General features: G+C 46.6%; 1 protein-coding gene across 1 annotated transcript; it reads right to left on the bottom strand.

Annotated features, from left to right (window-relative positions):
- Window positions 1-3,439: 3,439 nt before the first annotated feature.
- ets1 (v-ets avian erythroblastosis virus E26 oncogene homolog 1) lies at window positions 3,440-25,097 on the bottom strand. The gene is made up of 8 exons (XM_053873139.1): window positions 24,785-25,097; window positions 14,373-14,492; window positions 13,818-14,018; window positions 13,525-13,602; window positions 12,584-12,829; window positions 11,203-11,463; window positions 7,253-7,371; window positions 3,440-5,731 (listed from the first exon to the last, which is right to left on the bottom strand). Exons 1-8 carry the CDS (start codon window positions 24,843-24,845, stop codon window positions 5,516-5,518), a joined length of 1,302 nt encoding a protein of 433 aa, XP_053729114.1. The 5' UTR covers window positions 24,846-25,097; the 3' UTR covers window positions 3,440-5,515.
- Between the last annotated feature and the right edge of the window lie 826 nt (window positions 25,098-25,923).

Raw genomic sequence — 25,923 nt, 5'->3', positions numbered from 1 at the left:
CCAATCTACCTCTGATCACCCTGATTAGAAAAACACCTGGACTCCAGCAACGTGTGCCAGATCGTTTCTCCCATTGTTTCCCTGTGATTGCTCCTCTAGTTCCTGAGATTTGGACTCTTCTTGTTCCCCGTGGTAACTCCTGGTTCTCGTGGCTCTCCTTGTTTGGTCTCTTGTTCTGTGAGCTAGCTTGTTTTTGATTTCTGTCTTAAACCCTGGAGCCTGAGTTTAGTGTTTTGTTTCTCCCAGTTTCCATGCGTTTCCTGTTCTCTTTTGTAATTTATTCTCGGTTCATTGTACATTCAGCTTTAGCTTAGTTTCTCCCGGTTCGGTGACACTTCCTGTTGTGTTTTTGTTTAATTATTAAATATTATTTCTAACTCGCTCCTGCCTCACTGTAACCTTCACCACTTGCACTTGGGTCCAGTTCCACGTCCTCAACACGTGGCATTCGCTCCTCGTTCCCTTTGACTCGTGACATATTTTCTACTAATATATGCACTTTACTTTTTCATTTGGTGTCGAGCTTCACCTAGTCTCAAGCCCATAACCTCCAATATTACTGCTGAGAGTGGGCCTTAGATGGAGAAATCATTACACGTCCAAATCTCTTGCTGGGTCCTGAACCCGTGCTGAAGGTGTAAGATCTAAAAATGGAGCTGAACCCAGTACGGGAACACTGCCGTTGGTCTGGCTAAAGCTTCGATAGGCGAATTAAACGGTCCGTACAGTGTTGAAGCATCAGATTAAACCCCCAGACATCAATTCATTTACCCATAATTTCTGACAATTTGCACGATCAAAAGACACTGACAGCTGTGTTGGAGGCTCACCTTTCATTGACTGCTCCAGATTCCAAAATGCAAAGTGAACACACCAATCTCTCCAACAGGACGGGACCTGCTCCCTTTGAGGGTCAGTTTGAGAGACCTTCTCTAAAGAAACCCATTTTGACCCTGAAAGCTCTGCACAGAACCATCTGTAGTTCCACTCTTTCCCTCACTTATGAACACACTTCATTTTCATTTTTGACCAGGACATGATGTCCATCCATTTTTTCATCTTCTAAAACCGAAAGGGGCAGTTTTCAGTTCTAATTCAAGCAGAAGATACTCAGAGCAGCGTCGTCCTTTGAGGGGCTCAGCTATTTGATCTCACAAGTCCAGTCTCACGACCATTGAGATGAGGAGTGCTGATGCAGCATGGCTGCACCTCATTTCACCTGAGGGAGATACTGAAAGAAAACGGTGATCAGATGCCATATTTTGGGAATCCTACTTGTGCTTATCTCGAATTCGCTGACAAAAGAGACAGAATAAGGACTTTTTCTTGGCTAAATTGAACAAACAGAAAAGAAACGTTGTTTGACAGGTTGTACGTTCTTCATACAGCAATAAAATGGCTGCATGTTGCGCTACACCTGAAACAGAGAATGCGACTGTGATTCAGACCAGATTTTTATGCCTGTAGTGATGTGTAATTTGTGCAAACTTCCAGCTCCAAGAAGTGCATCCCTGAATCTCTGTCCATGTCCTCCACAGCCACATTAAGAGCGCAGACAGGAGACGGATGCAGCATAAATATTTATGTTTAAGTCCTGACAAATGAGCTGCTCGCCGGTGTCAAGAGAGCCAGTCACGTGAGAAGGCTGGGATTCCTGGTTTCAAGTGTCGTCCTGGGACATTTGACAGTTCTTGGCTGTGAGCTTCCGTGGCATGTTCCACTTCCAGGCTCAAGCCTGGAACAAAGCTCTGCAACTCAGAGCGAGCGCCACACTCCTCCCCTGACTGGCAGGTAGCCAAGTCTGTTCTGGATTATGAAGCCATCAGTGACGGAGGTGCGGCAGAGAAGAAGCACCTGGGTCACCTCTGCCTGCCCCCGGCCCGGGAACACGTCCTCGGCCACGCTTTCACACGAAAGCTCATTTCTTTCCTTTAAACGCTGTTGTGCCGTGTGTCCCCCATGTCTGTGTGATGCCTCTTCTCCAGCACCAGCGACCAGCTGTGAGACCGAAGCGCAGTCCTGCATGTTTTCTATCTGCAGTGGAATTTATATGAGCCTGGGGTTCCAAGCACATGAATGGTCCCAGTGTGCTGCTTAGGTTTTGACGTCACCTCATCAGGGTGCGTGGCCACACTCATTAAAAACCAGCCTTCGATGCGGCTTGCGTGTTGCTTTGAAGAGCAAGTGCGTGCGGATTAAACAGGTTTGATGACTTGGACAGACTTGAGTGCCACATCGTTCATGAAACCTTCCCTCGGTGTGAGTGGCAGCGGCTGGTCGTAATGTTCTGCGCAGCGCCGAACGAACACCTCCACAGGTGCGTTTGGGGCCCCTGGTAATCCTCAAGTTCAAACCACAGAACGGCATATATCATGCCACGGTGTCACTGACCACTGCAGCATCAGTCCACACGACAAACACTCTGCTCACCAGTGGAACACAGCAGCTCGACCTGGTAGCATCAGGAAGTTTCTGTTTCCACCTCACACATGTCAGGTTCTTTCTCTATTGAAAGGCATTTCAAGCCATGTGTTGGTTGCAAAGGTGCAACATACAGGTAACAAAAGATTAGCATCTGAACAGAACATGCAATATTTATCTCTGCCAAGGAAGTTATGTTTCGATGACCTTGGTTTGTCTCTGTTCAATATAACTTAAAGGCCTGAAACATCAAGACATGAAAAAAATATGGGGACCAGGAAGAAAGGGTCACATTTTGGGAGTGTTAGCTGTTGCCAGGTAACGGGGGTCAGCAACCCTTCTCCAGCTCTGACTGGGGGACCCTGAGACGCTCCCAGACCAGGGAGGAGATCTCCACCTGGTCCTGGGTGGACCCCTCCACCTCCTCCCTGCTGGCTGTGGCTGGAACACCTCCACGGGAGGCCTCCAGGGGGCGTCCTCATGAGAAGCTCAAACTGCCTCAACTGAGTCCTCTCAACACGGAGAAGCAGAAGCTCTACTCCGAGTCTCTCCCGAGTGGCAGAGCGCATCACCTTATCTCTAAGGGAGACACCCGCCACCCGTCGGAGGAAACTTGCTTGGATCCGGCCTCTTGTTCTATCGATCACACCCCCAGCTCATGACCGTAGGTGAGGGTGAGGAAGAAGACCCATCGGTAACTGGAGAGCTTTGCCTTTTGGCTCAGCTCTCTCCTACACGCAAGTGCGGTCGAGAGACTGCAATACTGCCCCTGCTGCACCGATTCGCCGACCAATCTCCAACTCCCTGAACCTCCCACTCGAAGACCCCAAGACACTTACTATTCTTGAAGCAGGAAGTCATTCCCCACCCAGAGAGTGATCCATCCTTTTGGTCATGTCATTGATGGTAAATGCATCTTATAATGATGCATATCGAAATGAATGCCAAAAAAACACTGTACCTGCATGCTCAGCACTTTTGTATGCGCACCACCCCGATATTCATAAAAAATAACACACACACACAGGAATAAAATCTTTGTTCACATATATTTCATAACATTTTAAAGTACATGAAGTACATTTTAGAAATAGAAGCTACAGTTTATAAAACCTTTCCAGCAGAAGTCATTGATGGGCCAGCATCAGCCTTTTTTCCATTAGCAGACAGGTCTTTTTTCTGTATGTAAAAAAAAAACAAAATAATAAAAACGAGAGAGAGAAAATGTAAATAAAAAAAAGGTGAAAACAGTCGCTACATTGTTTTGTCCTGCACTACTAATACATTTCCATGAAAGCACCAGCTGTCTGCATATATCGTCTTTTTTAAAAAATATAAATTATTGAAAAAATACTCAAATGTTTGTGAACTTAAAACAATAAAAATGATCTCATAACAAAAATACAGAGACACTATAAAATATTTATATATATATAAAAACACATAAAAAAAAAAGTATTCCTTCTTGATCCATTCTGAGATATACCACAAATAACTTGTGTAATTCATTTGACCAGCCAAGTTTTCTTAAGACCTGCAGTAGGATATGTGCTGTGACATTTAAAAATACATTTACAAAATATTACAGCTAACAAAATGATTACAATCCGCACATTTACCTTTTGAAGCTAAATGTGCTACAACACCTTTTGTTTGGGAACAAACATATCGGGCCATTGCTTGTCGTCGTCTCCCGTAAAAAGAAAAAGTGTAAAGCTCTTGAACGTAGAATGGCAACACAAAGTAACCAAAGAGAGATGGGCAAAACAGCGTGTGGAAACGTGGACATCAGCATGCAGGACAGAGTGAAAGTACAGTGCAGTTCACGAGGAGCTTGGTCCACGTCAGACGACAAGCGCGACCCAGCAAATGGATGAAGTGGGTGAGCGGGAGAACCCGCCTCAGCCAACCATGTGCTTCACAAGGCATTGGCCCGGATGAAAGGAATGTGTAGCATTCCCAAACACTGCACAAAGCACCGCGGCTGAAGACCTCACAAGGGTTTCTGGTTATTATTCCGGCTTGGTCGTTTGCTTGTTTATGTAATCTGGGTCTCAATAAAGCATTATGAAATACAATCTGTACAAATAGACATCGCAGAAGCTATTTTCATCCGCATGGGTAACATTCAGCCACTGTAAACAATAACATCGTGTTATAAGACAAAATTCAACTTTGGCATTTCCCATAAGGCCAGTGTACAGCCGCGCTTCCCAGCCAGCGGAACCTTCTCTTCGACATCACCTGCTCTTCCCACCATCCCATCTGTCGCCCCTCCGTCTTCCAGCCTCTCTTCACTTTCCTTCTCTCCGCACTGTGCCTCCGCTGCAAATCTCTTTTTCATCAAGTGAACTAAGTCGCTTCATTCGTGGATCAGACATGATCAAAAACACAACATGGACAGTGGACTTCTAATGTGTCTCCTCACGTCAAGGATTGTCTACAGTTTGCTAATACTGCGGCGTATGCATCAGTTTCAGTCACGATATAACAAGAGTCAGACATGAACGGGGAGTTTCTGGATGAGTCAGGTCGGTCCATTTAGATTTAAGGCCTCGAGAGACACCTGACACCCTAACCTTTGTCTTGCCTTCAAGATCAAGCAAAGATTCGACATCAACGACACAATACTGGCACAAACTCTACACTAGTTTTTGGTCCAAGCGTGCAACGCTCCTCGGATGGTCTTGATGACTTCATCAAACTTTCAGAAGTGAATGACTCAATTCGTGATGGCTCCTCCTCCTCCTCCGCGACTCACACCCGAAGCTGCTTTAGTTTCATCTGCCTTGTTAATGTTCATACTGTGCTGCACAGACACCTCCGCAGCAACACGGCACGAGGACAGGCGATTTTGGCTTTGTGCCCTCTTTTTAAAAACATTCAGCGAAACAAGAGTTTCTACTATGACAAAAGACCCGTTAGTAAATAAAAACATTTTGGTCCCTCCGCAAAAAAAAGAGGCTTTTTCTGACTGCGGCAGTTAAACCACTCTAAGGAAACATCAGTCCAAGTGGCTTCTTCTTCTTCTTCTTTTTTTGTTTCTTTTTTTTTTTTTAAACGTCCGTTTGTGACTTCATCGTAGGCCGAGTGTTCACTCGTCCGTGTCGGGCTTCACGTCCAACATGGTGTGCAGCTCCTCGGGTGTGTAGCCCAGCAAACTTTTCAAGTCACAAACAAAGCGGTAGACGTAGCGCTTCCCTGAAGTCTTGTGGATGATGTTCTTGTCGTAGTAGTAGCGGAGGCCGCGACTCAGCTTCTCATAGTTCATCTTGGGCTTGTTTTTCCTCTTGCCCCACCTCCGTGCCACCTGAAACAAGAAGAGGATCAGGATGGTCAGAACCGACCAGGCGGTTGCGTCCATCTGAAGAAACACGGAGCCAAGATGAGGCCCAATACATTCAGCCCCTTGTGTCAAATTGTAGGAGAGAGTGGCTCGTGAAAACACCTCTTTGTCTCGGATGCATATTGCATCGCACTGACCTGCATGAGTCACACATGGTGCTTCACCAGTTCCAAAATGAACTTTTGACTTGAAAGTAAGAGACTCTCACTCCACATCAGGGGGTTACAGGGTGATGGGGGGGACCCCCTACGCAGAGCTGGGTTTCCGCCAGTGTGGGGCAGCGCCGCGGCTAAAACAAGAGCTGCCACTCCATCACAACACACAGTGCATCATGGAGGTGGACTCCAGCATGACGGTATTAGGTGCATTTCTCACAGAAAAAGAAATAATAACCGAAGTGTGTGTTTGTGGTGTGGCACATTCCGGTCGGCCGTCTGAAGAGACGCTGCTGAGTGAGAGGGATTCACCTGTCATGACTACATTTTCCTATTGTCACCTATTCAGTTCATGTGAAAATGTCCCCCTCAGATCCATTGTTCCTCGCGTCCGTATTGGCTGGTTTATAGATTTATGTATTTATTATCTTTGTGAGGGGGGGAGGGGGCTGCTCCGCCACGATCTCAAAACACCCTGGTGAGAAACCTGATGTGAAGAATTTTGGGTTTTTTTTCTGGTTGCCATAACAACTGAGCCTCCTTTACATGAACTTATCTTGACAAACATTCCACATCTTCTTCATTATGTTAGAGAATAGAACACAAATAAACTCGATGTAGAGTTAAAGAACTCAACAGGTAATAATGTCAATTTAGAGCAAAGAATATAAGGTATTTAACAGTACCATAAAGTGCATCATAACAGTCTAAATGTTACTGGTGCCATTCAGCTCATTTCAAGGGCTTCGCAGCAGCAAAACCTCTTCCGCACACAACCATTGGTATCTTAAATAAACGGCTCCACAGTGGAGCTGTGCTTCATGCCAGGACGCCATCTTCCTGTGAACATTAGTTTGGTCTCCATATTCAGCGGCTGCCTCTTTTAATCCTTTGTTTTCATCTGTCAATCAAACCGTCTTCACAGACGACCGACTAAAAGAGTTGATCACAGGCTGGATAACTACAGATGTGGTTATTCGTGGATTAAAATGATACATTTTTATTTACATTGTCCGATAAGTAAGTCAGCAAAGTGGGCGGAGCTACCACCATTGTGGGGAAATTCCTCTGAATTTGAAATCTTTCTGCCATTACAAATAAAAAAGAGGGATATGAGACCTTTGCTGCTTCGATCGTAGTGTGCGGAGCACAGTAACTCAGTAGACGTCATGGCTGCAGATTACGTGCCGGAACACAAGGGAGTGTCCTGGCTTTCATGAAGACACAACTAGCCTTGTTGCGCAGAGAAAAATGCCACTAGTTCATCTGGCTAACAACTCAGGACCTCCCGGCTGGTGGAGCGGTGACCGGAGGGGTCGCGACCTCTCACCTCATCTGGGTCCGAAAGCTTGAACTCCCAGCCGTCGCCTGTCCAGCTGATGAAGGACTGGCATGACTTGTCGGTCAGCAGCTCCAGGAGGAACTGCCACAGCTGGATGGGGCCGCTGCCTGCAGGAGCGAAAACGACAGTTCTGTTAGTGTGTGCTCCACTGAAACAACAGGGAAACTGAACTGGGTGTCCAGCAGCTCCTGTACGAGTTCAATGCACATGCATTACTTAATTTCCTTCAGTGCCAGCAGAGTGTTCAGGTTTTTCCTTACATTACAATATTGTTACACAAGCATCAGTTGGAGAAGTAATGAGCTTTAAATGCATCCTATGGTTGACGCCGAGGCGGAATACTTTGGTGCAAGGTTTGACATCAATAAATATTCATGTGGGATTTGAGAGTGAAGCGGAACAAGCGCAGCCTTCTGATCTGGGTCAGACTGAAGTACAGTGGTGGAACCGAGCGTCTGTCTCCACACAACGGTCCTATTCATCGCCCGCTTTCTTGTCTGCCACTCGCCTTGTGCTTCATGTGAATCTCGTCTGTGTCTGTTCGAGTTCCACACCGATGAAATCACCGAGTCAAAATGAGACGCTGGCGCGACACACACACATCTTCTCTCTGTCTGTGAGGGGCTGAGAGACCCGCAGCATCTCCACCAATGTGCAACGCATAATGAGACCAACGGTAAAGAACAAGCTGTTATAGCTGTCGTTGCCGCTGCAAGTGAGGCGGGACTTTCGACTTCAGGCCAAGACTGACTTGAGAACTCTTTGAGCTTGTGGTTTGTGTTGAGCGTATGCATCAGCCACTTCTGAGGCTTAGTTATTTGTCACACCTGCTTTTGCAGAATGTCACCCAGGCAACAACTGAGTGACGCAAAATTTTCCCCTCACCAGAGCGTCTCCTCTCTCTGGTTGTAGTAAGTAGCTAGAGATTTGACATTTAATCATAGAGATCCACATGGTCACAGGACCGAGCCTCAGATACAAAAATCGTACAATGTATATCGAGATGGTATGGACAAATTAGAACATGGATTTGATGGTTTTATTGTGAACAGAAGAAAATAAATCACTCACTCAAACAAGTTGTGAGACTTCTATCTGTCATCTCATCAAATGAAAGTACAAAGGTATGAAATCTGAGATTATTTTAAACCAAAAAATGTAGATCATGATTTTGGAAGTTGCAAGAGCCCCCAGAAAAGCTCAGGCTGGGGCCCACGACCTTAATGCCTGGCTCCGTTGTCTTGCTTTAGCGCTGGAGATCAGAAATGTTTTCATGCTGTAAACAGTTGGATATTGAAATGATCATATTTTCACAGCAGATATTTTTTAAAGTTGTACGTGGCTGTGTAAAACACTTGGAAGGCAAATTACTACTGCATTTTAATTTGTCCAATTTATTTAGAAGGACAATACCTTTCACTTGTAAAACTACAATCACACATAACTCACACACAAAAAAATCTGATTTTTTTTTTTTTTTTAATATGTAGAACTGGGCGATTCACTCTGACTTCATCAGGGCCACATCAATACAGACAAAGGGCCACACGTTGTCCATGTCTGGTCTCAACAGAACGTGACATCACGCCTTCTTTTAATTACCAAAGGCAACATTTTCATGTCTGCTGCGAGTTACAGCTTGTGTTCATCATTACAGAAGACACTGGTTTCAAAGCACAAACATCAATCCAGTTTTGCAGCTTTGATCGAATGTCCTTCAGCATCAGTCTTTCATTTCTGCTTCCACATGAACTGTTGTAGTGTTGTCTTAGTGGGTCATCACATCAACGTGTAACAGTTTCTGAGTTTTATTTTCAAGGCTCCATGAGAGCAACGTTTTTAACTATAGCAACCCGGCAACACTGGATTTCTCTCTTGCCTGTAAGTACATACGCTATTTTCCAAACGGCTGTGTTCCCACGGCCAAATAGGCAACGCACAGAGAAAAAAAAAAAAAAGAGAGCGAGATCCCAAAATACTTCACTTGCATCATGCACAATGGGCGTCATTGATAGGATGCATAGCTTGGTAAAAGCGCCTGGATCTGTAAAGGTCTCAGTCTATTTGCATTATGACCCATGACATGGTAATTCCCTCATTACAGCTGCTGCTAAACTTGTGTTCCCTTTTGTGTTGGTGGAGAAGGCAGAAAAGAAAGTTCTAATCTAAAAATACACGTTCCTCTTTATGAAGAGCACAGTCTCCCGAAAAACTAAACATCTGTATCGTCCAAAAACCAGTGACTTTCTCAGGTCCTCTGTGCTGGCATAAACATAAACATCAGATTTCCTATGACTCAACATTGACAACTCTTGTGTTATTGAGAAAATAAGTTGAAATAGAAAATCCGTATTATTTACAGTCTTCAAAGACTGGAAAATGTCATTTGTAATGTATTAATTGATAGCTAGAGAGGTTCTAGCTCTTGTTCGATTCAAGTTTGTCAAGGCAGAAGCTGCCCATCAAAACATAATAATTGAATCCAGGGGGAGAAATATCCCTAGTTAAAGAAAGGCAGCTCAGAAATCAGAGAGTTGAGCTGATTTGGTGGCTACACTGGGTCACACTTCCTTGCAAGGACTTGCTCCAGCACTTTATCCCCCCTTCATAGTTCTTTTAGAAATTTGTGGCCAACATCCATTTTTCTGCTGATGTAGAAGCTCGGAGGAGGCTCGTTCTGCTGGGTGGCTCTGCCTCACGCCGACTCTCATCAGACTGGAAACCCTCAGCAGCCTTTCCCAGATGAGCTCTCTGGAGTCATCAACCTGGCAAGGTAACTGATGCCTGTCCCCCGAATGGAGCAGCAACACCAGTCACAAGGCAAGAAGTGCTTTCATCCTGGCTCTGGACGACGCTACGTGCTTCAGAGAGACATTTCTACCATCCTGGCTTCAGAACTCAACACAGGAACTACAGCGAACATGCAACCATGTTGCACTGACGTGATTTATTCCCTTGTATTTTTAGCGCTTATGCAGAACCCAGCCTTGATGATTTGATAAAAAAGCATGAGCTCCAGATGATTTCAGCTGTTCAGCAGCGAGACCCAACTTTAAATGAGTCATTAATGCCAACTGGAGGAGGAGTGGGGGGTCCTACTTCCTGAAACTGACTGAATTTAGCAGTCATACTTTTTCTTCTCATAGATTGTACGTCATGAAAAGATAAATACTATTTATTGATTTATGCAGTTGTTTTAGAGTGGGGAAACGAAGCAGTTGTCGACAAATGAGGGCAAACACAACTCATGCATGAGGCAAAAGCAGGATGGATGCTGGACGGACAGTTGTGTGAGGGACTCCATACCAAACAGCAGCTGAAGCCCATTAAAAAGTGCCCCAAACCTACTCTGCTGATACTGGAAGACGAAACCATCCGCGCAACATTGTATTGTTCTCTGCTCTTGTCTTTTTGTCTGCAACGATAAAGTGAATGAATCTGTTTGCTACATCTGATGTACGATGTGTCCTTCTGGAGCAACTCCATATTTCAGAATGCTGAAATTGTGGGGCTGAAAAAGAGTGTGACGCTACACGGACGAAAAAAACGCATCAGTATATGAGTGAACGCTGCCGCTCACAATGAAAGCCGCTGCGTTTTTAAGATGAAAAGATAATTGCAGTTGTGTTTTACAAAGCGGGGGAAGGTGCTGTCGCTACAGCATGTTATGGCAAGGTTGCCAGGGCGACCGAGGGACAAAAAAAAGCAGGTTGCGATGTAGGCAGTCGATAACAAGAAAGTACGGGAGGTGAACGTTTGAAACAGAAAAAAAGCAACCGTAAGCTTCCTGTATAGACCAGCCCAAATTCTCAAAACAACTGTGGCATTTTCTGAGTTACACAACACCTAAAAAGTCAGTCTGCAATTTTGAATGATGATTCGTGTAGAGAGCGAAGGACTTGGTCTGCTGAGGATGAGAGCAGATAAAGAAGGCTGACCTGTGTATCCGGCCAGCGCCGCCGCAGGGATGACGGGCTTGTCCTTGCTGAGGTCCGAACGTTCCCTCACATAGTCTTTGAAGGTGCCTTTGGGCTTGTGATTGTGCAAGGCGGCGGGGTAGTCTTCCGAGTCGAAACTGTCGTAGGACGGTACCCGCTGCAGGCTGCTGAAGGACGACTGGCTACTCCACGACTGCGTCAGTCGGTCACAGCTCTCGAAGCTCTCGATGCTCTCGAAAGAGTCCTGGCCACCCAGCTTCCCTGCAGGAGCGCAGGAGGAGAGTCACACACCTCTACATCGTGGCGCAAAGCAATTTCCCCGCCGACAAATTTGAAGTGACTAATACGAATTCTCCACTCTTCTTTAGTCACACTTTTCTAGAGCAAATAACAGGAAGTGTAAACGGCCTGATCATCAGCTTTAAAATGAGCAGCCGAACATGCAGACGGTGACACTGACTCACACTGGACAGAAGCTATTTGCAGACTGAATCGAAACCAAGAGACACCATTTATTCGGTTGAGTAACAACTGATTGGAGGAATTATTCCTTCCCTAACACAGTCTTCTCCAGGGAGATTTTTAATCCAGGTGTTTCATGAGCCCATGTGGAGCGTACACACTTGCACGGCTCGTCGCTGGACTTGGTGGCTAATGAGACGGCTCCGACCATTTAATAGGCCAGTCACTGACAAGAGAAAGATAAACAACGTTGACACAGGAATCGAAAGCACATGTTCCACTCCGGCACTTTCTCATGAGAGCGATGTGTGATGAGGATTTAGGTTCTCAGCTTGTGGAGGCTCGTAGACTTATCAAAACATGTGTTATTGCTTTACGCCTGGGGATTTGGGAGAGGACAATCCTTAAATTACGGCGGTGAATTGATGCATTCGTTCAGGCAGCTCAGGCCTCTGTCAACGTTCACCAGTGGAAACAGAAGAAAGCTTACACATATAGAAAAGCTAACGGTTTGATCAGAAAATCCCACGCGCGGTGTGTGAGGACGACACCTCTCTTGCTTTACAAAGAGCCCCTCTGGTGAGACGAGAGTCAGGGTAAGCAAAAAAAAGGTTGCAGAGCTTGAACTACATTTCAGAACGCTAAAGACAATCTGCTGCGGCTTTGCCGACGCAGAACAAAAACAATATGTGTTTTCTTGGTTTAGTTTCACACTCAAGCGCGTGAGGCGAGCCGACCTGAACCACAAACCCAACACAGGTTCTGCTTTTCTTCTCTGCTGATACATATATACTAATGTGGCATGACACCATTCTGGCAGCTTCAGCACCATCACACGCAAAGACGCCCACGGAAACACTTATGTGCTGATGAGCAGCGCATTGACATCTGGACGCCTTTCTGGAAAGCTTCAACTCACCTCTGCCCAGGCGTCCCACGCACATGTTGTCCGGGGACACCACCTCCTGCTTGACTGAGAAGTAGTCGCTCTGCAGGGGGTTGTGGGACGCATCCCTCAGGATGACTGCTGGGTATTCGCTCTCGTATTTAAGAGTCAGCAATTCCTCCGAGCTGATGGGGTGAAGTGTCTGGTAGGACTCGGTGATGAAGCCTGGCTCAGAGAATTCAGAGGGGGGCACACACTGAGCGTGCTCAATGCCATAGCCTGCCGAGAAAAGAATGGGCCGTCAAGGAAAATGCAACCGCTGATGGAATGAAACGTCCCACCACGAGGTGTGTAACTGAGTGACACAACACAAGGGCTTGTTTTCTGCTTGGTGATCGACCACACACCAGTGTGATGGCCTGAGGCAGCGCAGGCTGAGATCAGCATCACACTTCCATCAACAAGTCGCCAAGTTTATCTTGAAAGTGTCATATCTTCAGACCAGTTAATACTTCGACCACGTCACCAGCTCCCAGGAGAAATGATAAACAACAGGTTGTTTGGATTTACTGCTCTTTACCTCGCACACCGCACCAAGTTTCGCACTTCTGGGTAAAAGCATAATGTGACATGAGACTGTCGAGAGTTACGTCAAACAGCACGCAGCAATTAATCATCAGCAGCTGTGAAAGTATGTTGCGCTCAAACGCAGTGCGACACTACGTGCTACAGTTGAATCTCATACAAAGCTTCTTTCACAAGTGGAGCTATTCCAGGTCAACCATGAAGCATACAACGTGATGTCATGACCAAAACATGATGAAGGAGAATCAATTTCATAGAAGCACAAAAAAAAAATCATTTGCTTCACTGCTGCACGTGTGTACAAAGTTCCTGGCACCATCCTAAAATCTCATTCACTTTAAGCCTAAAGAAAATGTGTTTCATTTGCTGGTGGACTGAAGGATACTTACTGACAAAGTAGTCTGAGGTATACCGAGATTCCTGGAAGTTAGAGGTCAGTCCATTGATGGGGTAATGCTTCGTTTCCTCTTCATGAAAAATAGATAAAGACAGAGCGTCAGTGACCCCGGCATTGATTTCATGTATCATGTAACTGCAGCCAACAGCCTTAAAAATTAATGACCACACCAAATGGTGTCTTCCTTTTTGCATCGCGTTACATCAGGAAGGAGCATGGGATGCTGTGAACGAGTCACGTCCCAGTGCAGAAGAACCAAAACACGGAGCGTTAGACGGCTCTTACCTTTTTGGAGCATTTCCAGATGTTCCCAGAGGATGTCGCCGACAAAGTCCGGCGCTAAATCCAGAAAACGCTCTTTGCCCATGGCGCACAGGCTCGCGCCGTTCATGCTGAACGCGTTGAAGTCGACGTTCTTCAGGCTGAACTCATTGACGGTCCACGTTAGCCACTCTGCCACATGGCTCTCTGTCCACTGTCTGGGATCTGGACGAGAGACACGGCGAGACACCATGAAGCCCTTCTCATGACACCAACCTGGCCATGAGCCAAACTGTCACGCCAGATCTGACGCATGCAACGCATAGAATATGGAGGTTGGATTGTCTCTTTTGTGTCCTTCCTGTGTTTGCTGCAGCGGATGTGGAATCAAATTAGTGCAGTTATTAAATATGCAATCATCCCCTTGTTCACTGTCGACAGTGGATGGAGAAAAGTAGGCCACACTGCCAGTGTGCAAGCATGTGACAAGGTGGCTGGCAGCGCCGACGCTGTGCTGATAACGCGTCGCTCCCCCGAGGAGGACTCAGGCAGACAGCAGAGGGAATTCGACGCTCCTACCTTTGGGAATACCCAGCCGCTGCTGCTCCTTGGTGAAGCCGCTAAACGTTGCTTTCAGAGCCTGAGACATCATCTCTTTACTCCCTGGAGTCAGCAAGGGAACATCCCCGCACTCTGGGTCTGCAGAGGGAAAAGAAGAAAGAAAATTGAAATGAATACCTTCTGCTTCCGCACTCGCGACGCGACAGATGTTCCCGACAATGAGGCTCAGCAATTATAATCCATAACTCATACCTAGTCTGAACTCTATACAAACATTCAACTGGCAAAAAATCATTTTCAAATCCACTAAAATGATTCATGTTATATACTTGAGCAGCAGCAAGTGGCACAATATGTAGTAATAGATGTATTTATTTATTTAATTTGACACGATATTTGCCGATACACGATGGTTTTATTTATTTATTTGTCTAGTGTTGTTTCACAGCCAGTGGCTTCATTCTTTGTTCTTTCTTCTGTGTATGCTGATGGATTGTGGACGTCTGTGCTGTGTGTGTGTCTCTCATGTCTTTGGTATGTGTCGCTGGCTGCGGTGACAGGTCTGTCTCATCTAATCTCATATTCCAGTGGACATGTTCTCATTCAAACACTACGCATGAACCTTTTGATCCACTTCCGTCTTGCTTGAGGACAGGCAGTTCAGAATGACAATATGAGGGCACTGCATGTGTCACTGTTACGATGGTGCAACCCAGATTAGCAGAAGTAAAAGTTAATCATTCCTGATCTGAACAGCTGCAACACCAGAAACTTCGATGACACCGAATGACCTCATGCGTTTATCTAGTGGAAGACACAGGTGGTGATAGTGGTTATCTCAAATCTTTTATACGACTACGGTGGTTTTTGGGTGGAAAAGAAAAAGGCGTCTGGTGGCCATCAGTGGCAGCGTGACCCCTTGCAGCCCTCCGTGCACGTCCACCCCGCACACTGGGGCCACTGTTACCCAACGGTGCGTCGGGTCAATCGCTCCGAAAGGTCAGCAGTCAAGAGGCGAGGTGATGATGTCACTGGGTCTGCCAGTGGGTGTCTAAAGGAGTCTGGGGTGGGCTGTCTTGAGGGTCTCAGTCACACACTGGGACCACTGTTCTCCGCTCACAGCCAGTGGGCATCAAGCTGGTAACAGAACTCCCTTTGATGGGCTTAAACAGGGCCTGATGACTCGCACTCATCTAATTAGATTGACCACTCCACTGAAGTCTGGGATGAAGGGGGGAGCGAGAAGGAGAGAGAAGACCCGCAGGACACATTTACAAGAAGAGAGTGCTGTAAAACGGGGCCAAGACACAACAAATCATTGGCGAATGTCAGCAAATGTCTGCATGAAGCTCGTGCGAGCGCAAACTGAAGGGAAACAAATTTCACGTCCCAGAAGTTTGTGATCAATACTGTACATGGAGCTCTTTAAGGTTTTTGAGTCACATAAACATATAAAAGTATTACAGATTGATGCTACTTTTAACATTGAGCTGTCAGTATATTGGAGTTGTTTTTATCTTCAGTTCATCTTATTAAAATAAAGACTGTGACGCAGTATATTGCGATGCATTCTATCACTACCCCTCCCTCGAGATACGTAGCGCGACACCATGTTGCTGCCCAACTTACAGTAGCACAGCATAATACCACACATACACAGTGAGACAGATGGTTTAGAAACAGATGTTACGCTCAAATGTTTGACTTCAGACTCTTTGTTGAATCTGCCAACAGAACAGCAGAAAGGCCATCAAAAAGTTGGTGTATGTTTTCACCACACACCTACGTCTAGACCTGGTCTAGGACGTCCAGCAGCTGCCCCTCCTGGGCCAGCGCGACCCCTGCCCGTCTGGCTCTCCCACTTCCTTTCATGTCTTGTTTGACTCTTGGACTGGCTGAAGATGGCCGCGCCACTCACGGGTTTCATCATTACACTGCTGGTGAAGTCCACTCAAAACGCTGAATACTTGTACGACACAATAGCGGACTTCTCCACTCTGTCAGTCTTGGACAATGACACAACTCTCACCTTGACTTGACTGAGTGCAAGTCACCGAGGCCGTTTCATCTTGTAAGAAGTATTAGCCGAACAAGACGTACAAGCGCTGAAACTGAGACGGGAGCGGCTCTCCGCTTTGATGTGAAGGCGGACGGCACAATGTTGCAGTTGATTTAAGCTGGACTGAGTGGGGCCGTTCTGCACTCGCCAACAGTTATACGCCCCTCCCGATGCTCTGCTTTTATCAAGCCGGCCCCAGTCTGGTCCTGCCCCCGCGCAGTCTTGAAGCCACTTTAGCACTAAATCCACCTTCAAAGACCCTCAAGCGCTCATGAAACTCTCTGGAGAAGGACGCATGTCAACCCAGCCTGAGGTGTACGTCTAGAAACTTCAGTAGAGCCCTCATTTGACTGCCTTCGATTTTCAACAATGATTGTAAAAATGATGTTGGAGGTGATGGGTAACGTCACAGATATGTTCTGTTCTAAGCAAAGTCAAAGCCAGTGACATATTTAGAAATCTACTGAGGAAAAGGACATCATTCTTGAACAAAAACCAAGAATAAAAAAAATACCTGAATTTGTTACTAATTTGTTACTAATTAGAACTTGTTATTAATATGTTCAACTCTATTGAAATATATAATAAAACCAATGTCTTCCTTCATTTATATCACATCCATTTATCCTTTATTTTCCTTGTTTTGCACATAAAAAATGCGTTCTTCCTCACCTTGCTCCAGATCACATTGGCGCTGCAAAAGAGGAGGTGCTACTGACATGAGAAGCGCAGAGTGAAATGTATAAGGATAGCCTTCACCAAGAATAATCTATAGGCAAGAAGTCCGTGGCAGTGCTAATGTACAGTGTTTGTATCCATTAGCGAGAAAGGGAGCGCTAGCATCCAGACACTATCGAGTAAATGGCCAAGTTCTGATTGAATTTCGGTGCTTGGGAGTCCTATTAGACGCACACTGTTCACTATGTGCTGAGAGTTAGAGCATCTACATGTCATCACTTTCCACATTAGACAGTGTGGCTCTTCCCACAAAATGAGTCCCAGCCACTTAAGCCGAGGAAGATGGCCAGGAGTGTAGCGCAAGAGAACGACTGACAAACAACATCCAGGCCAAACCTCATGGTAATAACAATAAGAATCCCATGGAACACATACATATGTTTCATGCTTAATAATCAGAGCAATAAAAGTGTATGTTTTGCCGTTCATTGTTCAAAAAGCTTCACAGTGTGGCAGCAGATACATGTTTTTTCCTCTCCAATTCTTTACTTTCAACCCAAACAATTCAATTCAGGCAGCAAACTGCACTCTCACACGACTCAAAACAAGTCTCTTACAAGTAAAACTGGAGAGAGGTGTAATATTTGCTCGGGGGTGGGGGGGTGTAAGACCAAACCCTAATGGAAGGCAGATGATCTTTGGCTGCCATGATGCAGTTATAATTACGCAGAAGAGTTGTGCTCTGAGGGCCTTCTCACACGTCGCCAAATGTGGGTGAGAATGTTAGATCCATGTGGGTTGAAGGCCAAACATAAGGGATTGGACATTACAGTAAGAGGCAGGGCAAGGCGGGGCCGCATCAGTGGGTGGGTGAGGGGTGTCGGAGCCGGGCCCATGACTCACCAGCCTGTAACACGAGACCATCACAGAACAAGAGAGCCAGGGGTGGCATAGACAGAACGGGACGTATGAATGAAGCGCCCTCTTTCTCTCTCGCCTCTCCCGTGACATCACGGTGGGAACGGAGCCATCCTGCAGCCTCTGGCACAGACTGGCTTCATTCATAAACGGTTGCCTCCACTTGTAAATGATGCAATGGCACAAGTCGAGCAGGCAACCGGTCCCTATAAACACGGCTCTCTATACTACGATTCGGCTATAAATACCTCAACTGAGTTGATTCCACGGCTGCATGGGCTGGACTGGGTGTAAATCAATGGAATAAAAGAGGATATCATGTAAAAGGCTATTCAGGCGGGCTACAGGGAAGTAAGAGAAACAGCCTCAGAGTCCTTTTTTCCTGTGGTTAAGCCGCCAATTCCTTTGGGGCAAGTGGTGGGTTCAGGAAAGGGTCAGACACTGAAGCCGAACCTCTGCGGTGTTTCAGCAACATCCTACCTGCATACATTTTCACTGGCAAAATGACATGACCACGGACTTTGAAGTAGTTGCGACGACTCGTAGCACCTTAGAAATGACAATGATCTCATCTGGGCACGCACCATCATCACCCACCCTGCAGCCCGTGCCATGAAGAGGGCCCATTCAGAAGCACAGGCAGATAAAGCAGTGGTTGAGAGTGGCAGGGGAGTAAGAGGAGGAGGGCAGGGTGGCAGTCTGGATTTCAGAGGGTCGCTTGTTCGGCCAGCTGCTTCACTGTTTAGATTGCCAACTTCATTCCGAGGAGTGGAGATAGAATGAAAGCACAGGCCAGACTGGCGAAGGCAGCGCAGACACAGAGCAGGTCTGTTTCTCCAGGCAGGGTTCATTGGAAAGCTCCCCACCAAGGTGATCAGACCCACACAAACAATAGAGTGGAAACACTGCTTGAATTCTTCAGTCTGCACCGCTGACTCCTGGCTGCCCCCTTCAAGAAACGTCTTGTATTAGGGTTGGACCACAAGACTACAGCCGTCGGCTCGAGGCGCTGAGATGTTTTATAGCACGACAGAGACACGCTGCGGAGGTCAGTAAAATCCAGACCATGTGACGAGTCAGTCATGACACAAAGACGTTTGCTGTGTTCCCGACACCTCGGAGGTGGGAATGACGTATGAGCCCAGTGCATTCTAGTCATCGAAGTTGGAAAACAAGACAAAGCCATTCACACATGTAAGGAACATATTGATAAATGCCTGCTCCGTTTACAGCTAGAAGGCCCTCCGGATGAAGAGGAAACTCAAATTCGCTGAATGTGTTGACATCTCTTGACGTATTACATTCAGTCAAAACTTCTACTTTCTGTTTATGGTCCCATTTTCTCTGGGGGGTGATGAGGAGTGTCCTAGGGTCCAACTGGGAAATCTTACAGCAGGTGATGGCACTGGGGCAGAACTAGAAATTTCCAGTCCTTTTTCGACCATAAACTCACAGCATGTATGTTTGGTTTCAGACACTATCAGCACATGCTTTAGAATCGCCTGCCAAATGTATGAGTACGTATCAGCGAGTTACGTGTTGGAAGTTCAGTTGAAACACAGTGCCTGGATTCTTGGGGGGGTTTGACTGAAAACATGGCAAAATGTGTCTGCTTCAAAGGAAGGAAAAGAAATATGAACAGCCACAAAGCAGTTTGTATCTTGACCAACAATGACGGGTGTTCAAGCTTTGCCCTGAGACAGAAAACTGGAGTGGCGATTATAAGGGTCAAGATTTCCTCAAGACAACTGATGCGGGTTGAAGGGAACCTGCTGGTAGACGGGGAGTGAAGGGTTGTGCGTCGGCCACTTCAGCCTGCGTTGTGAGTCAGTGGTACTGTAAAGGAGGACAATGTGTTTGAAGCGAACCACAGAAAAACTTTGTGCTTAAATTAGCCTTCAGAAATTACACTGGTATCACTGGTATCACTGGTACGAGACGACTTCTTTGCGCTGTTTAAACGTTTTTCACAGGCAGTTCCATGAATCAGATTCAGTGTTTGAAAAGTTGATTTGGACTTTGACGCCTCTTTTCATCAGAATTAAAAGCTGACAGTAAAGTCAGGATTAAAATGTACGATTTGAAAGGATGTCTCAAATGTTTCTGGAGCCCGATGTGAGTTGTCCCCATCAACACGCCCCCTCAAACCTTCACACAAATTGAAGGCGAGCTCTTGAGAACGCAGGTGGCGCTAGCCCATCCGTATCCATCCATGCCGCCCTCCCAGGCTCCTTCCCTGCTGTAAACAGACAGGGGATGCTCTGGAGGAACTGTTTAGGCACTAAACCAAACACATGACACATCTGACAAACAGTTTACATCGTGCGTTGCATTTTTTCCACAAAACATTGTGCCTGCTCCATTTTCTAGTCCAAACTGTGACATTCCACAACTTGATTTTTGATACCAGCTTCAAGAAAAAAGTGGGAGAGTGGGACAATCTGCTTGGAAGAACTAAAAATAAAATGTGCAAAGAGGGGTAGCACTAAAGAAGAGGGTGTGTGAATGACATTACATAACCCAGTAGCACCTCAGCCAGAACAAGGAAGTGAAATTCATCAGCGCTTCACCAGTTCCCTAGCAAAATACCTCTTGAAAAAAAAAGGTTTGCCCATTGACTTGAACATTATTATGGTTTTCGAAAGTCAATTTGACTATTTACGTTGTAATGAGACGCCTGCTTATTGCAAAGTTGTGTGCCACGCACTTGAGGAATAAGTTCCCACTAGACCACAGTGTTTTCAAGTCGCATGCCACGCATTCCTACTTTGTTTTATGATGCCTAATGTGTTTTGCGTGGTGCGCTTGTTTTCCCAAAAGACAACCAAAATAACTTGACACGGCATCGTTTGAGATTCCTGGTGTGTAGAACGGTGAGTGTCACACTTAACTAGTATGAGAACGGCTGCGCTGCTTAAAAGTTTGGACATCGAGTCGTGGAAAAATACAGCCCTTTGTTTTGTAACAAGTGATGGAAGTGATTTTTGTCCGCTCACTCACGCACAGAGCACAAACACACAGTGAGTCACTCCATCAAAGAGTGACGGCCCTTCAGGGCCTGTCTCTCTTGATATCATGACTTGTCATGGAAAGAAGCAACCGACCGTTTCTTGTAAAACTCCTCATGACTGATTCATTAAGTGACCATGCGAAATGAGATGAGATCAAGATCCATTATAGCATTACCAATAACACAGTAATCTGAGATCACATTTTTGAAGTGCGCTGGCTTGAAAGTTCGATGAAACATATACAGTGCGCAAGACGACAGCGGACGCAACTATATCCTAGCGACACTGAGGCAGGAGCAGACGAGGCTGTGAAGGGGCTTCAAAAGTCCAACAACAAACAGGGTGACTGGCCGCTGGAAAGGCAAAATAAAAGAGTTTCACACAATAAAATCAACTGAACTAGCGCTCATGTCAGTTCATGCCAGCTAAATGCTTTATTCATTTGAGAAGTGACGTATTAAGCTTGAATCAAACATGAGCGAAACCTGAGTTGAGGGAAAAAGGTGAATAAGCACTGATATAAACCTGAGTGTGAGTGGGTTTGTTCTTGAGAAACCTGAGGTCAGGGATGGTTCACGGTGTGACTGGCAACACTAAAACGTATCGGTCTGTGGTCGCATCCAGTTCGGCTCCTGGTGGTGTCGTGACTCAGAGGTGCGGCAGATAACTACTGAGTGAAGATAAGGAATGAACACAAACGTCATCTTCATTTGAAAGACTGAGATGAAGCAGATTGTTCATCTAGTAGCAAAACCAACTCCTCACACCCGGACACCTCCCTCCCTGCCCCCACCACCCACCAGCATATGTTTACTATTTAGCTGACTGCTGTATCTGGCACAACTGAGCTTCACAAGCATTCTTTAAGACGTGCTAAGCAGCGAGATAACAAGGTGTGGCGCAGCTCCATGACTTTATACACCAGACACCACAGCTCCAATCAGCAATCAATGAAATCACTGAGGCGGTGCCACAGTTTGACGCCTTATGGAAGAAAAAAAAAACCCCTCTGATATGACCTGGTCAAACCGATGTTGGTAATTCCTCACATGACCAGCAGCTTTTTGATCTCTTCATTCCGAGGGTGGTGATCAGCAGATGAATACACCAGTTTGTTCAAGTTGGGATTCACCGACAGACCACATCAAACAAGTCAGAGCACCAAAACAGTGTTTGCACAGCTGCCAGGCTCTCTCTCTCAACTGGCCCGTCTTCCTCCGTGCTCCTGAAGGAGCGCTGATACCAACACATTTCAGTGGAAACCTGACGTAACATGACAGCGTTCCTTCACCAGATGGGTCACGGCGTGGCACGGCACAGGCAGCCTGACTGTGTCCATGTGAAACAGGAGTCCATATAAGGAGTCACTGCCAGCTACAGCAAACATCGACATTGTGATCAGATAACTGCTCCACGCCTCATGCGTGACACCCGTCGGGGAAGGCTTGTGAACATTCCTGTCACTCACTGAACCCTGGCCTTCAGGCCTGACCAATTCAGCAGCCAATAAGACTCAGCTCATTCCAGCGTGAAACAGACAGCTCCTCTTACTGTAAATGAATGACAAGTATCAGAATAGACTTCACAAAAGCAACATGCGCTGACAAGACAGGATCCATGAGAGTCTTGTGAGTTTGATAAGTCAAGCAAACGGCGAGTATTTATCCTTCATATACGCCGATCACTGGTCCCTCACCGACTGTGGGAAAAGTTTTAATGAGGCATCAACCTAAGGTTTTAACTGCTCATTTGTGCGCTATTTATACTGTGTACAGACCAAAGAGACGTTTTCAAAAGACATGGCTGCGGAAAGTGTAATTTGACAGTCATCAGACATCATCTAAAAATAGCCACAAATAAAATAAGCTTCATCCAGATCAGGAGCGTCCAACTGATTCAAACTAGGGGCCACAAGTGCTTCTTCTTCTCGTGCTTATTCCCTCATGAGGGTCGCAAGGGGGCTCGAGGCTAACCAAGGCACTTCGGGCAAGAGGTGGGGACCCCCTCCACAGGTCACAGAGGGGGGGAGGAAACCAGAGTGCCCAGAGTAAACCCACTCAAGCACATAGAAAGAACTGAAAATCAGGAAGTTTGGGGCAACCTTCCTTCTCCACCACGAGCCTTGTGTATTTCACCCTCAAATGTAATTCTAACAGAAAAAAAACTGCCTTAGATACAAAGTTTTTAATAAACAAAAGTCCACATTTGCCACATGCTGATTTAACAGTCAAATCTGCTGCCACTCCTGATCACTGATGCTGATCTGTCATTGTTTTGAAGGGGAAGTCAACTCACTTTGTTGCCAATCTCTAGTTGGACTTGGTCAACCACATAGTGGGAGCTCATCTAACCAGACATGAGGTCGGCTCCACTGAATTGGGAAAGTTTATCTCACACATCAACAGCAAAAACAAAGGAGAATGGACTGATAGCAGTTTGTTTCCATGTGGTCTGACCTTGACTAGAAAACAAGGCTGCTGCAAACGCTACTGCTCCTGAGAGCGAGTGTCACCAAGACATTAGCCTCTGCACCTCATGGGGTGGCCACTTTGTAGATGCATGTTTCATGATTTGTGATTTACTGCTGAGGTTTCACCTTGACGGAATGACGTACCGAATGAATACGGCACAATAAAGCAGGGAAGATAAGCGCAGGTGGAAAACTACTGGTCTGCACTTTCAAAATGAAATCAGGGTCAGTGCTACATCGAAAGATAGAAGCAGTTTGAACATGTACTGATGGTGTTGCGTATATATTTTCAGATGAAACTTGAATATCGAAAGCATATGGCGCATCGTCGTGGAAAAATAGTGATGGGGTTGCTGGTTGTGGCCTGACCTTACTGCACCCGACCTGGTCACAAATGAGAGCAACCTTTGAAAAAAAAAAGATTTTGCAAGATAGTGTTCTATTTTGGCAGCTGAGGTGCAGCTGTCAGCACTTTGCATGTGTGTTTGTGAGATATGGGTGAGTCTGTTCTGGTGCTGAGGCGATAGCGGTTGATGTGGTCACATCTTCTTGAGTCAACACTTGCTGTTAGTATTAATTTTCCTCATCTGAGTTTGCGGCATGAGACTTTTAAACATGAGTTGTCGTTGTAACTGTACACACGGAGTCCAACTCTGAGAGCATGGAAGTTGACGCCAAAACAAGGCTCAGAGCCGCGGGCACATGCCCTGGACGACCCCTGGAGCGTGCCAAGTCCTCAAGCTCACCGCGGCGGGCGAGAGAGAGACAAGCCTCAGCACTGCACACTCATCACCTCAGCATGGCTTTCCCTGCCTCTGGAAAGTTCATTTCCACCAGTGAGCGGAGGGAGGCCTGAGCCAGACCAGGAGGGAGGGATGCAGGAGGCTGGGGTGGGTCATGGGGACAGATGACTAGGCATCCCTGACTGGTCCGGCGGAGATCATCAGATCCATCAGTCAAGCAGATGTCACTTGCAAATCCACACAGATCAACTCTGCCTCTCACGCGGTGTGGGTGAGTGAAGAGGTGATGGTGAGGACCACGCCGGGGTGAGCATGATTCACTCAGTCAGGCAGTAGTTGCCAAGTCCGTGACGCCACAGCCGCCGGCGCGATCAGCGTTCTTCACGAGTCTGGCGTGCTCTCCAGTGTTGAGCAACGCTCTTAAGACGCGTTCAGGACGTCATGTACCCGACACCGCAGCGACTTACCGACACTGAAGTGTGTGCTAAACAACAACATGCCACAGCCAGGAGGTTCGGGGACGCGCCGCGCGGAGGACTCGCGCTACTCACCGTCCATCTTCTCCGCCTTGATGATCGTTAACGTGGGTTTCATATCGACAGCTGCCGTCATGATCACCGGATGGATGGCGGTGATCGAATGTCGCCCGCTACTCTGCCGGCTCCAAAGTCACAGCAGGAGGAGGAACTGTAGTCTTCCCGCACAGGCGCTCGAGCGGCCGCTTCTGCGCGTCTGGAACACACCGCGGCTTCTCGGACTCGAAACTTCTCCTTCCCTCCTTCCCTCTGCGGTACATGAACACACTCGCTCCCTCTTTTCCTCGTTCTTGACTCTCACACTCGCGGCTCTTCCGCTCTGTGTGGGAGTGATAGGGGCGTAGCATCACGGAGAGCCGGGCACCGACGACAGCGCAGGGGGCGGAGGCTCCCGACTCGCCGCTTGATTCACAACTCCGTTCCAACCGCGTCACTGGAACAGCTTCTCTGCTCGGGACATGAACGGCTGCCTTCACATGGCGACGAGTAACCCCACTCTCTTTGACAGAACGTCTGTCCCCTCTTAACTTTGGATGGAAAAGCGCTTTATGTTTACACTGGCACCATGTCTCAGCAGCATGGTCCACCTCGTAATAGCGCCCGGTGCGCGCCTCATCCCGGGGGTGATGACAGTGGAAGCCTGAGAGCATCTAAACCGACCCCCGGAACTTCATGTTCACCACGGTCATCAGTCTCCACGTTACACCAGAGCACAATAAAATACTGGAATGGACCAAATATTGGGGAACACTGACAGGATTGTATCCCCACTAAACTCCATGGAATGTTGACTGACGTGTCGGATTTGAAAACATATATAGCATCGGAATATTGATGTTCTGAAAGAATGAATCAATTCACAGTTAAACATGTTTTTAGCCTGATCAGTATCCAGACTGACACTTGACACTTGACTTGATCCAGACTGACACTTGGAGTGTGTTGTTATTTCTTAACACTATGTCACCTCAATGAAGCATATGTATTTTTTTTCCGTTTAATTGCAAACAGCACAGCCACAAAGGAAGACAAAGGACAATCTTAGCTCTCTTCAGAGTTACCCTGTTATACAGTCCATAATTGCACTTTTAAACCCACAGCTGACGCTCTATTTCCAGCGTGAGTACATTGTGTTATCCATGTCAATGCTGTGA

The sequence above is a fragment of the Synchiropus splendidus genome, chromosome 8 (genome assembly GCF_027744825.2).
Source record: "Synchiropus splendidus isolate RoL2022-P1 chromosome 8, RoL_Sspl_1.0, whole genome shotgun sequence".
NCBI classification, from domain to species: Eukaryota; Metazoa; Chordata; class Actinopteri; order Syngnathiformes; family Callionymidae; genus Synchiropus; species Synchiropus splendidus.
The sequence above is the reverse complement of the archived record's forward strand: the minus strand, read 5'-3'. Positions and strand labels throughout refer to the sequence as shown.

What these genes read in the sequence shown, in the direction of transcription:
- ets1 (XM_053873139.1), bottom strand. Translation starts at nt 24,845, where the DNA reads ATGACGGCAGCTGTCGATATGAAACCCACGTTAACGATCATCAAGGCG. An exon ending in TACCTCAGACTACTTTGTCA is followed by an intron (nt 12,830 to 13,524) that starts GTAAGTATCCTT and finishes TTTTCTCGGCAG; the next exon opens with GCTATGGCATTGAGCACGCT. An exon ending in AGCTTTCGGACCCAGATGAG is followed by an intron (nt 5,732 to 7,252) that starts GTGAGAGGTCGC and finishes TTCTTGTTTCAG; the next exon opens with GTGGCACGGAGGTGGGGCAA.